Source organism: Trifolium pratense, linkage group LG1 (genome assembly GCF_020283565.1).
Source record: "Trifolium pratense cultivar HEN17-A07 linkage group LG1, ARS_RC_1.1, whole genome shotgun sequence".
Taxonomy (NCBI): Eukaryota; Viridiplantae; Streptophyta; class Magnoliopsida; order Fabales; family Fabaceae; genus Trifolium; species Trifolium pratense.
The window spans coordinates 2,356,981-2,369,114 of NC_060059.1; the positions used below are offsets into that span (position 1 = coordinate 2,356,981).

A 12,134-nucleotide genomic window follows, 5' to 3' on the forward strand; every position below is an offset into this window, starting at 1 on the left:
TCCAAATATCATTCGGTAAGTAAAAATGCACTGAATAACCTATCTTTTGCTTTTGTCTCCAAATAAATTATGTATATGTATATACAGAAAACAATACATCAAAGTAACAATTTTAGTATAATCCTAGTTTATTCTTTTTGTAACATCCTAAATCTCCAACTAGCCCCAGAGAAACAGACATTAAAGATCGGAGTATAACAAAAAATGAAGCATCGTACTGGTAATGGAGCACATCACTGTCGATATGTGAACTCACCAGTCCAATACAATATTTCGAGAAAGGTACAATTTATCGATGTATTCTATGATCGGAAGTGAAGCAGAAATGTATCTTCTCATCTTCTTCTCTGCTGATTGCTCTGCAATAACATTCATGACAAAAACACATTTCTATGTAAGATTATTTAAATAATATTTTTCAGCCAAGTAAAAAGGGTTCTTCACATGTTAGGATGACATCTTACTACATTTTGTCAACTTGAATAAGAGTTGTGATAACTACTAAGAACAACCGATATAAAGTATCTATTTTTTTTCAATTTATCTCCAATATAAACACATTATAGTATAGAGTAAACAACCTTTTAGATATGTAAGAAGTGCCACTATAATCTCGGAATGTATCAAAATTACAAAAATACCCACTAATGTATCTTTTGCTTGTCAATTTGATCCTCAAATGACTTCTATTAGTTAGTTTGGTCCTTAAAGGTGTCTTATTATGCTTGTCAATTTGGTCCATGAAATTACTAACAGAAGACACACTCGAGGATGTTTCCGTAGATTATAAATACACTACTTAACACATTTAGGAACAAAAATGACAGTTTACTTTGCACTATATTTGTGAGTCAATATTCACCAAACATAAGAAAACAATGCAAGTTACCTGTTTCATTGAGCTTTAAAAAAAGTTGTTCTCTTGTCGGAAGTGTATACATTCCAGCATAAACAGCCGTCCTGACCGCCCATGTGTGATACGGTGCACAGACCTCTGCATAAGCTGTTGAAGCCACTTCCTTTAGATAACTATCACTGAAAATGTCAAATAAGAAACTAGATGTCACTACTATGGCCATCTCAGGAACTTTACCAATTTGACAGGAAAGTAAACATGATGGACAATTCAGATATGATTTTGTACCTAGTTGACAAAAGTTGTTCGAATATAGCTCTAACGAGATCAAGACCCTGCCGAACTCTGCGTAGATTACGTGAATTGCTCCCTGATGTTTTCACTGTGTAATTGGCCACATCATGGTCAATTATATCTTGTAAAGTCTGAAATGTCTTTGATGCATCCACCAGTGCATGCAGCTAAGCATACCAATCATCATATATTCAAATCATTAGCACAAGAGCCCATAAAAAATGATAAACTAAAATCTAAACGTTTTGGAAACAAAAAAAAGAGAACATCATACCCAGAAATATTAAATAAACGGTATGCAAAATGCTATTTTAGTCATGAAAATCAAAGATTTGATGTCAAAGTGACTGCTCCTGGGACGCATCAAATGTATTTAAGTGTAATTCTCCACAATATCAAGGACAATGTAGCACGAACACTTCAGATTGAAGGCGTGTCTTGTGTCTAACACAACACCAACACAAGTGGTTTACCGTATTCAATTTTCTTAAATTATTTCTGATGTGAGTGGCCATATCCGGTGTTCGTGTCGGTGTTTCATATCGCAATCCTACCTTTAATGTATAACTTTTATGCTTATTAAGTCTTAATATTCTGTAATAACATTCATAAATAAATCATTGATTTATAGAGTTACATGCACAAGCAATAGATTAAATCTTGTTAATGTTCAAAATTCAATCATTAAAATAATACATCAAAATGATCCAATAAATAAATAAATAAATAAATAATACCTTAGCAACGTATTCCATTTCAGCAAATTTGAAAGCAAGACCAAGACAACGAAAAAGAACAGAAACAAGAGAAGCAATTTCACAGAAATTGTCCAAACGAAGATGTCCGGTAGAACCGTTTTTGATTCCCTTAACCTTTTCAGAGAGATTCTCAAAGGCTTCGGTAATGGCAGAAAGAGGAAAAGGAATCTCTGAATCAGAATGTTCCATATTAAAACTGACCATCGTTTACAATAATAATCACTGCAACAACATTGTAATGCTTTTGTTTCTATTTAAAAAAACAAAAACAAACAACAATGTTGAATGTCAAAAAAGGATGACAATATTGAATGTCGGCAAAGCGTGTCGGAATGGAAGAAATGATGAAAATTTATTAGTAATGTAATGTGTAAAAGAGGAGGAAGATTCCTCCCTATGAAGACGGGGTGTGTTTGAGGTTGAAACGCTTCAAAAAGGTTTGTGGTTCGCACCTTTTCGTTAAAGCCCATTATTCTTCTATACTTGGGCCTAACTCAACTTTTTCATTTAATCCAATTTATTATTGTATAATACTAACAAAACGATTTAAAACTTTTTTTTTTTTGGTCAGGTAGCCTAGTGGCTTGAAATTCCACCTTTAAAGATGGATAAGTGGAGTGTCCAGGGTTCGAACCCTGGCTCCTGCATATAAAATGCTGATGTCCCAACCAATTGAGCTAAGCTCATGGGGACAAACGATTTAAAACTTTATTAATTAATAATTAACTAGCAGGACACCCGTGCGTCCGCACGAGATTCGCGGCGTTGCCGCTCCTCGGTAACATGAAATAGTAAAAAGTAAAAAGGATATAATATTTGGTTAAAAAATAGGAAAAAAACAATGGAAAAACTATCACCAAAAAACATTAGGTCTCCGTATTAATATATGAATTTAAATATAGATAATGTAAAAATTATGAAAAAATAGGCTACGTTATTAATATATTAGTAAAAACATAGGTCGTGTAAAAATCACTAAAAAACTTAGGTCCATGTATTAAATATTTGAGTATAAATATAGTCCCGTAAAAATTATTAAAAAATAGGCAAACATATTAATATGTTAGTGAAAATATAGGTCTCGCAAAAATCATCAAAATAATTAGGTCACCGTATTAAATATGAGTATAACCCGTAAAGTTGTAAACAAATAAAATAAAATAGAAAACTTAATTAATATATAAATAAAAGTATAAGTCTCGTAGAAATCACAAAAAAAAAATGTTTCAATATTAATATATGAGTATAAATATATGTCTCGCAAGTGTTATAAAAGAACGGACAAACTTATTAATATGAGTAAAACACATAGGTTCCGTAAAAATCACACAAAAGATTAGATTCTCGTATTAATATATGAATATAAATATATGTCTCACAAAAAATAATAAAAAATTGGAAAATTCATTAATAAAAGTAAAAAATAGGCCCCGCAGAAATCACACAAAAAAATTAGATCATTGTACTAATATATGAGTATAAATATATGTCAGAAGAAATTATGAAAGAATGGGCAACCATATATATATATATAAATCATAGGACTCGTAAAAATCAACAAAATAATTAATTAGGTCTATGTATTAATATATGATCCAATATAACCCGTAGAATTATAAAAAAAAAAATAAACAAGTTTATTAATATATGATTAAAAATATAAGTCTTGTAGAAATCACAAAAAAAAATGGTTCTCGTATTAATATATGAGTAATGAATTTAGGTCTACATAAATTATTAAAGAATGAGAAACCTTATTAATAAGAGGAAAAATATAGTTCCCGCGGAATTCACACTAAAGATTATGTCCCCGTATAAATATATGAGTATAACTCGTAAAATTGTAAAAAAAAAAAACTACTTTATTAATATAGAGTAAAAATATAAGGCTCGTAGATATAACCAAAAAAATTAGGTTCTCGCATTAATATGAATATAACCCGTAAAATTATTTAAAAAAATAGACAAAATAATATATTAGTAAAACCACAAGTTCCGTGAGAATCACAAAAAATAGTAGATTTTCATATTAATATATAAGTATAAATATTAGAGCTGGGTATATGGGTCAAGGTCCTAGGTCGACCTGTTTAACCCGCAGTCCACACGGATTTAAGACTATTTTATTTTGGTCCATTTAAATTTTTGCCCGTGGTAAAATCGCGGGTTTGCGGGTTGGCCCGTGACCCGTGTTATATTTTATTTTTTATACAATTAATTATAAATTTTATCACTTATAACATTGGTCCATGTGCAAATCTAACTTTCTAAAAAATAATAATAGTCTAAACCTTAAAAACAACAACAACACACTCTTATTTTTACTCAGATAGACAACAATGTCACAAACTTTATTTATTTTAATTTATTACTTACAATTTATATGTTATAACATAAAATTATTAACAATTTATTTTTATTTGTTAATTACAATATATATAATATAACATAAAATTTTATATGTTATAACATAAAATTATTAACAATTTATTTTTATTTGTTACTTACAATTTATATGGTATAACATAAAATGTACAATTTAGTTTTTTTAGCTTTTATTCAATCAATACATAAAATTATTAAAAATTTATTTTTATTTGTTACTTTCAATTTCAATTTATATGTTATAACATAAAATTATAGATAATTTTAGTTTATTTTTTTTAAAAATGATTTTTTAATTTTTTGGGAAGTTAAATAGGGGCAAATTAGAGATTTCATAGGTATCTTGTTTTCTTATATAGATAGACAAGACTTGTGGAACAGTTTAACACTTTAACTAACCGTTACTCTTCTTTTCATGCTTTTTTATATAATAATAAAGTTAGGGTGAACAAATAATCTTAGTCCAAGATTTGAAAGACCTTAACACTCAAAGGGTACTTACAAAAAGTGAGACAAGCTTGCTTGTGAGAATTTCTTTGAAATGTACAAAATTATTTTTAAGTAGAAAATAATTTTTTTAAAAAATTTCAAGACATTGAATGCACTACTTTTAAAATAATATTACCATTTTTTATCATTAACCATTGTTGTGCCAAAGTGACAATTCATTAACCAGAAGCGGACATAATTATAAAGTAATGACGAATGGTCGATGCATATTTCCTTCAACAATTTTACATGCATATAAGTTTTATTATATAAGTCTTGTTGACATAGCATAGCCATGTCGCATCGTCCGGGTTTAATATATAATTACACAAGTTAGAGGTAAGGCATGTATATAGACTTGGGAATAAAAACGGGTTCACGATTACGCTTTGTTAAAAGTATGCACAATACCTGTTACCAACAACAACAACAAAAAGCGAATACTGAGTACAGAAAAGCAAACGACTATGTATATGAATACTGAGAAGGACCCCTCGATGGGGAGGAGAATTAAAGGGCGGCAATGAGAAGGTAAGAACATCCCTTGTCCACAGTCAACTTGATATTGTCATTATAAAGCATTACCTCATTAAACACCAAGTATAAAAATTTAAAAAGGTCCACCGAGAGAAAAGATAACGAAAAATAATTTGCAAATTATTCGAAAGGAGATCATTGTTCGTCGAACTCATGCATGTGGTCTAAAAGGTAGTTGGCGGCCAATTCCTCGTTTTTGTTGCAAGCGAAGTACACCTCCAATACTATAGCACGATCAAAGCCCATTGCTTCAAGCTGCACAACAGAAAAGAAGCATCACCACCCACAGAAATAACAAAATACGGAAGAAAGGTTAATTAACCTCTGGGTTACTATGAACACCATCGAGTCGACTGTCCAAAAGTATCAGCCTAACATTTTTCACCTAACAAAGACCCACTTAAGACTCAATTTTGAAACAATACCCTTTAATGTTTCTGAGGAACAATAAGGTGGGCCAATTTTGAACTAATTATGCACAAAGCCTAGTTAACAAATGTGTAATTGCTAATTGTTCAAATATAATTCTAGACATAATTCTAGACAAACTCCGCCAAAATATGTAAGGGAATGTACAATCAAGAAAATACAACAGATAGGTGTTGCTTGTTTTATACTTGTGTTTTTATAGGCTTTGACAAGAAAAAACATCAAATCATCAATCAATGCATCTTATAGTGAAGAAATCAAACTTACGCGTTCAATTGCTTCGCGCTCCTCGGGAGTGACAGTTACTGATTGTGGTTGTGGCAAGCCAGCAGCCATCTGTCCCAATAGGTTCCTAAAATATGTCGAAAACCAAAAGGTAAGCCAATGGACATATATTGACTAGTAAAAAAGATAACAAGATCTACAGAAATAATTAAAAATAAATTTGCAAAGAATAGTAGATGAGTCTCACCCTTCGCCACCTTCCATAGGTTCATTTATCAGGCGAAGGAAGTCAGCCTGATGATCTCGAATCAATCTCATAAGTTGAGGATTTTGTTTGCCAAGCTCCTGTAGCATGGGCTGCAGTAATAACAAGAATCAGAGAATCCACAAGAAGATAACATAGGACATAATACACTACCACGGTGAAGAAAAAAACCTGCAATATTTGTGGATTTGCCTGCACCATAGCACGTAATGCTTGGAACTGAAATAAGAATGGGAAGAAAAAAAAGATTAATCTATTTAGAACATATCTATGAAGTACTAAATTCAGTGCAAATGCTGACACAGGGAGAGAAAAATAATACTTGTTGACTGTTGCGGAGAAAATCCAGAGAGCCGGCACCAGCAGCACCACCAATATTTGGGAGGCCCTGTAACATAGAGTTAAGTATACCACTGAAAAGACATTTCCTTTTCCAGTTAAAAACACAGCAATTGTTACCTGGGGAAAGAGGTCCAGAGGATTAGCATTAGGTCCACTTGAGGTAACAGGAGCAGGCTGTGCTGCTTGTGGAGCTGCAGCTGCAGCTTCAGGATTCGCAGGTTGTGCACTTGCAGGAACTCGGGACACTGGTGGAACTTCAGCTTGTTCAGGGATACCCTATATTTATGAAGTATATTTTTAATTTAAATAAAAAAGCAACCAAGCACGACAGCATCATGTACGAGAGTGATACAAAATATGCAAGTATCATCACGAAATCACAGGAATTCCAAACCGGTAACTAAAATATAGAGCAAGAAATGAATTATTAAGAAATTCAACATCTAAAATCTACTTACTGAATACAAATATTCAACCGCTCTCTCGGGGTTGTTGAAGGCAGCTCGAAGAGCACGAATAACAGTATCCCTATCCCAGCTTCCTCCACCCATATCTAGGATTTGTTGAACTGTTCCCTCCAAGTTGCTACCGGCAACCAGATTGGATGCCGCCTGCCCATAGACATCAGAACCTTCCCTGCTTCAAAAAAAATCTTTTAGCAACAGAGTTTAATGATAGAATCAAGACAATTGTAGAATTTCCATTTTCAATATACAATATTACAGGAACTATAAAGACCAACTTATAAACATTGAAGTAATCAGAATACTTACGTAGCAGTTGCTGAAGATATAGGAGCCGGAGTAGCAGCTGGAGCTGGAGAAGGCGCAGCAACGGATGCAGGCCTGTCAAATTGAAATGAATCTTCAGAGCTTAAAACAAACACAATATGTAAAGATTGTTGAACCAAACTTATCTAAAAAACTGAAGCAAATGTCTTGTAAAACAAGTCACTCACGTTGCCGCAGTTGCAGCAGGAGCTTGAGATACAGACACTGTGGGGGTTGAAGTAGGAGCAGCACTTGTCTGTGGAGCCTGCAATGAATACAATTGAATGCATAATTGTTAGATACTATTTTCCGTTCCTTCTTACTATATTCCAGAAAATATAACAACAAAAGTGATAGCAACATGAACAATATTCATAACACAGCAAAGTTCTCTCACCTTTGCTGGAGGAGCATTTGAAGCAGTAGACCCTTCACCGGACGCAGGCTTACTCTGCCATATTTTAAGACATAATTCGAGTTTAGTACTGAATAAATGAATATGATAAGCATTAAGGATTGAGAAGGAAATAATGATTTCTCATTGATTTAGGTCAACATAATTGACTCCAGTTATATTAGGGTGGATGAATTCCAATAATGCACAACAGGATCTCATCATCCAATTATGTCTAAATAGACAAAACCACAGACCCATAGGCAAGTGGGATAAACTGCAATTTATGATAGATCTTAACCACTCCAAATTTTATTATTTCAATTGGCTTATGAGACTCCAAACACCAACCAACCAAAACCCCAAAATAATAAAAATTGCGAAGCAGTAGATCGTCAAGTTCAAAAACCATGTTTGCAACAAAATAATGGAACATTTTTTATAAGTTCAAAATCAATGCAGTTTTTGAAAAGGATAATAGAGATAAAAGAAAAAGGTTTACCTTTGAAAGCATGATTACAATGAAACTATTTTCAGCTACTTTATTTTCCTCCAAGGTGGTCCCATCCTTCAGAACTTTCCCTTGATGAATAAGCATTTGCTGTGCAGCAGGATAGACATCTACACCCTGAACAGTTTCTATATTTTTCTTCACATCGGAAATCTGAAGAGAATACTCGCAATTAGTACAACTAATATATCAGAAAAACAATTGTGGTTCAGAATAAACACAACTCAGTAGAAAGTTAACCAAAAAATCCACATAACTAAAAGATCAAACACTGACAGTTTGCAGTGTACAATTCACTCAATTCCACATTTGAACGAGGTAAGTATTCACACAATTTCAACCATTAGAAACATGCAACCTTAAGAGAGACAGAAAACTCACAATATCACTTAAATAAAGCGCAGCCCCAAGTTTGTAAGGACGGTATCGCTTTTCACAGTCCATTAATTAATAACTTGGTTATTGATGCAAGTGTTACTGTTAGTATAATAGTATTAGCAGTATATAAGATCCATATATGCTCACTTAATTATTGAAATTCTCATGCATGTGAATTGCACAAAAGGAAGACCTGGCACTTCAACATAAATTTTTCTTATGGCATAAACAAATTCGACATTCCTGGTAAGCAATGACCCAAACGGCGTCAATGTGGAACTTATTCACAATCAAGTGCCAATAACCCCAAACTTAACAACAAATTCTAACTAAAAATCAGAATCAACACAAGCATCAGTAACAACAAACACTTCACCATAGAATTCCACAACATATTCTATATACCACATCAAAATCATCACTGATAAAAGCTGAATTTGAAGTTCAATTATGAAAAAACTCAATTCGACAACAAAAGTCAATAATTAAAGTCAATAATTAACCGAATAAGCCAAAAAAAACCACTAAACCCTAACTAAAAATCAAATTCAGTGATCTCACGCATCGGAAAAGCAATAAATCAAATAAGAAAACGCAATTCTGAAAACGAAGAGAGAAAAACGAAATCAAATTGAGTTTGGGGGAAACCGTGTCTTGTGGCGTGACTTCGATTTCGAAGTGAGTTCCTTTAAGAGTCTTGACGAAAACCTTCATCTTAGTTACTTGTATGAGAATCTTCGATCGCCGCAACGAAGAGCTTCGAAATTCGCAACGGCGAGGTTGGGATCCGCAGAGACCAAAACGACGACAGATAAAGGGAAGAAAAGCGAGTGTGACCCCAAAATCTCTCTCTACGATTTAAAAACAAGATATACCCCAAAAATATGCTAGTAGTAGTTTTATGTTGGTAGTAGTTGAGGTGTGATCAACACGCGTGATTAAGAGATTTGGATATACGCGCCGCTTCGATTGTTTTCTACTGTTTATCTTGACGGTGGATTGGGGAATTTGGGCCTAACGTGTATGGTCCAAAGATGAGGATTAGTTTTAAGTATTGAAAGTGGAGAGTGAGCTAAATTTTTGTACAAGTAACTAATGATGAGTGAAGATGGATTTGGATTCTCTCCGATGATATTACGTTTAAATGAATCGAGGAGGAGTGTTTCATTTTTTTGTTGTTATGACGGGATTTGATTCCCATCGATTTTGTGATATATTGAAACCTCTATCGAGCTAACATTTAGGTTATGACATGGTTTGGATTTTCTCTGATGACATTATCTTTCTTTATTGAAATCTCGAACAAATTAAATTTTTGTTACAATAGCTTTGAATTCTCTTTTAAGACATTATGTTTCATTGAAATGTCAATTGAGCTAAAATTTTAGGTTTAGTGCTAGTCGGAGAAGGGAGGTGTAAGTCTATCTTAAGGATGAAAGATAGAAATTAGTTTTTAGTGTTGAAAAATTAGACTGGGTTAGATTTGTGTGTTTGATTATAATTGAGGGGTGAGGTGTTAAATGACATGTTTGGATTTTCTTTGATGCATTGTATTATAGTCTCAAGTGGAGTTTAAAAAAATGTTACAAGGGGGTGAATTATCTTCATCACGATTTACTTTACAAAAATCTCAGTTGAGTTAATATTTTGGGCACAATCATTTGAATTTTCTTCGATTACAGGCTCTGTTAAAATTTTGATTGAGATACCTTATAGGTTACGACAATTTTGGTTGTATCTAATGACATGGTGCTCTATTGAAATCTCAATTTTCTTGTTAGGCCGACTTCTTTTTTTATCTTATTACGCCGAGTTTTAATTCTCTCTGATGACATTATGATCTACCGAAATATTTGTCAAAGTAAAATGTCAGGATAATGGTGAGGAATATATTTGTCTATCTTATTGAGCTAGCTATGATGGATATGGATTATAATCGAAATTTCAATCATTTATCAAAACTAAAGAAAATTTATTTTTAAATATATAATAAAAGTAAAAAGTAAAAAACAAAGCAGTTCACGGGTAGAGATTGTCTTAGCTTCATATAAAGGCCTTTAGATCATCTCAATGTAGCGTGAGGCTTAAAGTCAATCTTTGTTGTTTGATTTCATTGAATGACTAGTTATATAAATAGTACTAGAACATCGACCCGTGCGGTGCACGGGTCTGATTAGTTGTAAGTTATATAATGATGAAATAAGATATGATAATTTCAATAATGTAAGGTATATAAAAAAAGTCGAGTAACATTAAACGATAGTTCAACAATTATTTTGGAAAAATATTCATACAAAGAAAATTTGTTATATTGCGGAAGACTTCCTTATAGACCACATTCGAAGTCTTAGTCGTATCTTCACTGTCGTCATCGATGATCAATATTTTAATCCTTTTCTAGAAGTAACTCTTGAAATTGCAACATACAACTGACCATGTGAAAACACTAGCGACGGAAGATATATCCCAACATGCTTTAAAGATTATCCCTGACTCTTATTAATAGTCATTGCAAAAGAAATCATTATAGGAAATTGTCTCCGTTGAAATTTAAAATGAATTCTCACGTCAGATGGTGTCAGAGAAAATCTAGGTATGAAAACCTGATCACCAATATTACTCCCTGAAATAATTTTTCCTTCAAGAGCACGTTTTCCCAATCTCATAATAATAAGTCTTGTTTCATTGCATAATCCTAATTTTTGATTCAAATTCCTTAATAGCATAACTGGAGCTAGAACTTTAAGTCTCAACTTGTGATTTGGAAGTCCTGGCATAGAAATCGTGTTAAAAAATTCGGGAGTATGAACATCATCCACTGTTTGACCGTCTACATTTTGTGTGAGTGGAATATCATAACTCAAATATGTTTTTTCTTCACCGTGAATTAAATCCAACATATAATCATTTATTGTGTCAACTATTGAATTTTTAGGAGCTAGTATAGCTCTATTTTGGAAATACGTTATATCGTTCATGTATTGTAAAAGTTGGGGATAGGTGCTTTCAACGATAGAAGCAAGAGGATCACCTGAATTTGGAATCAATAAATCTGATGGAATGTCAAGTTCTAAATCATTGTCGTTGTCATCTCCAATTTCTCCATCGCCAACACCCAAAACCCATTCAAAAAACAATCTTCTTTGTTCAACCTCTGCACTCGAAGCACCACTGAGAAACCCCATGTTTTTAAAACTTCACAAAAATTCCAAAGTACCGAAGAATTAATAGTAGCATAAACAACTTCTGGCCTTGTACCTTTGGGTATTACTGGTAGAGTTTGTCTAAAATCTCCGCCAAAAACAATAATTTTTCCACCGAAGGGAACGTGTTTATTTTTTCCATCAACAGACTTGAGAATATATTTTAAAGTTCGATCAACAGCTTCGAAACAATGTTTGTGCATCATTGGTGCTTCATCCCATATAACGAGCTTTGCTTTTTGTATTAATAGCGCCAAAGGGCTTTTAGGAACTATGGTACATGTTGAAAACTCGTCAA

The 12,134-nt window shown here is 32.8% G+C and overlaps 2 protein-coding genes across 3 annotated transcripts; both read right to left on the reverse strand.

The window, feature by feature from the left end:
* Positions 1-35: 35 nt before the first annotated feature.
* On the reverse strand, positions 36-2,271 carry LOC123900257 (ACD11 homolog protein). The gene is made up of 4 exons (XM_045951498.1): positions 1,888-2,271; positions 1,145-1,317; positions 890-1,035; positions 36-359 (listed from the first exon to the last, which is right to left on the reverse strand). Exons 1-4 carry the CDS (start codon positions 2,110-2,112, stop codon positions 253-255), a joined length of 651 nt encoding a protein of 216 aa, XP_045807454.1. The 5' UTR covers positions 2,113-2,271; the 3' UTR covers positions 36-252.
* A 2,864-nt stretch (positions 2,272-5,135) lies between these two features.
* Positions 5,136-9,815, reverse strand: LOC123900274 (ubiquitin receptor RAD23c). 2 transcript variants are annotated; one of them, XM_045951501.1, is made up of 12 exons: positions 9,282-9,815; positions 8,247-8,408; positions 7,748-7,801; positions 7,539-7,615; positions 7,354-7,425; positions 7,039-7,216; positions 6,698-6,856; positions 6,561-6,626; positions 6,410-6,457; positions 6,221-6,330; positions 6,016-6,100; positions 5,136-5,574 (listed from the first exon to the last, which is right to left on the reverse strand). In XM_045951501.1, the coding sequence occupies exons 1-12, from the start codon at positions 9,345-9,347 to the stop codon at positions 5,455-5,457; spliced, it is 1,197 nt and encodes a 398-aa protein (XP_045807457.1). In that variant the 5' UTR covers positions 9,348-9,815; the 3' UTR covers positions 5,136-5,454. The 2 variants fall into 2 exon arrangements, with proteins under 2 accessions (XP_045807457.1, XP_045807456.1); XM_045951500.1 differs by having other exon boundaries at positions 6,410-6,856; positions 9,282-9,507.
* Between the last annotated feature and the right edge of the window lie 2,319 nt (positions 9,816-12,134).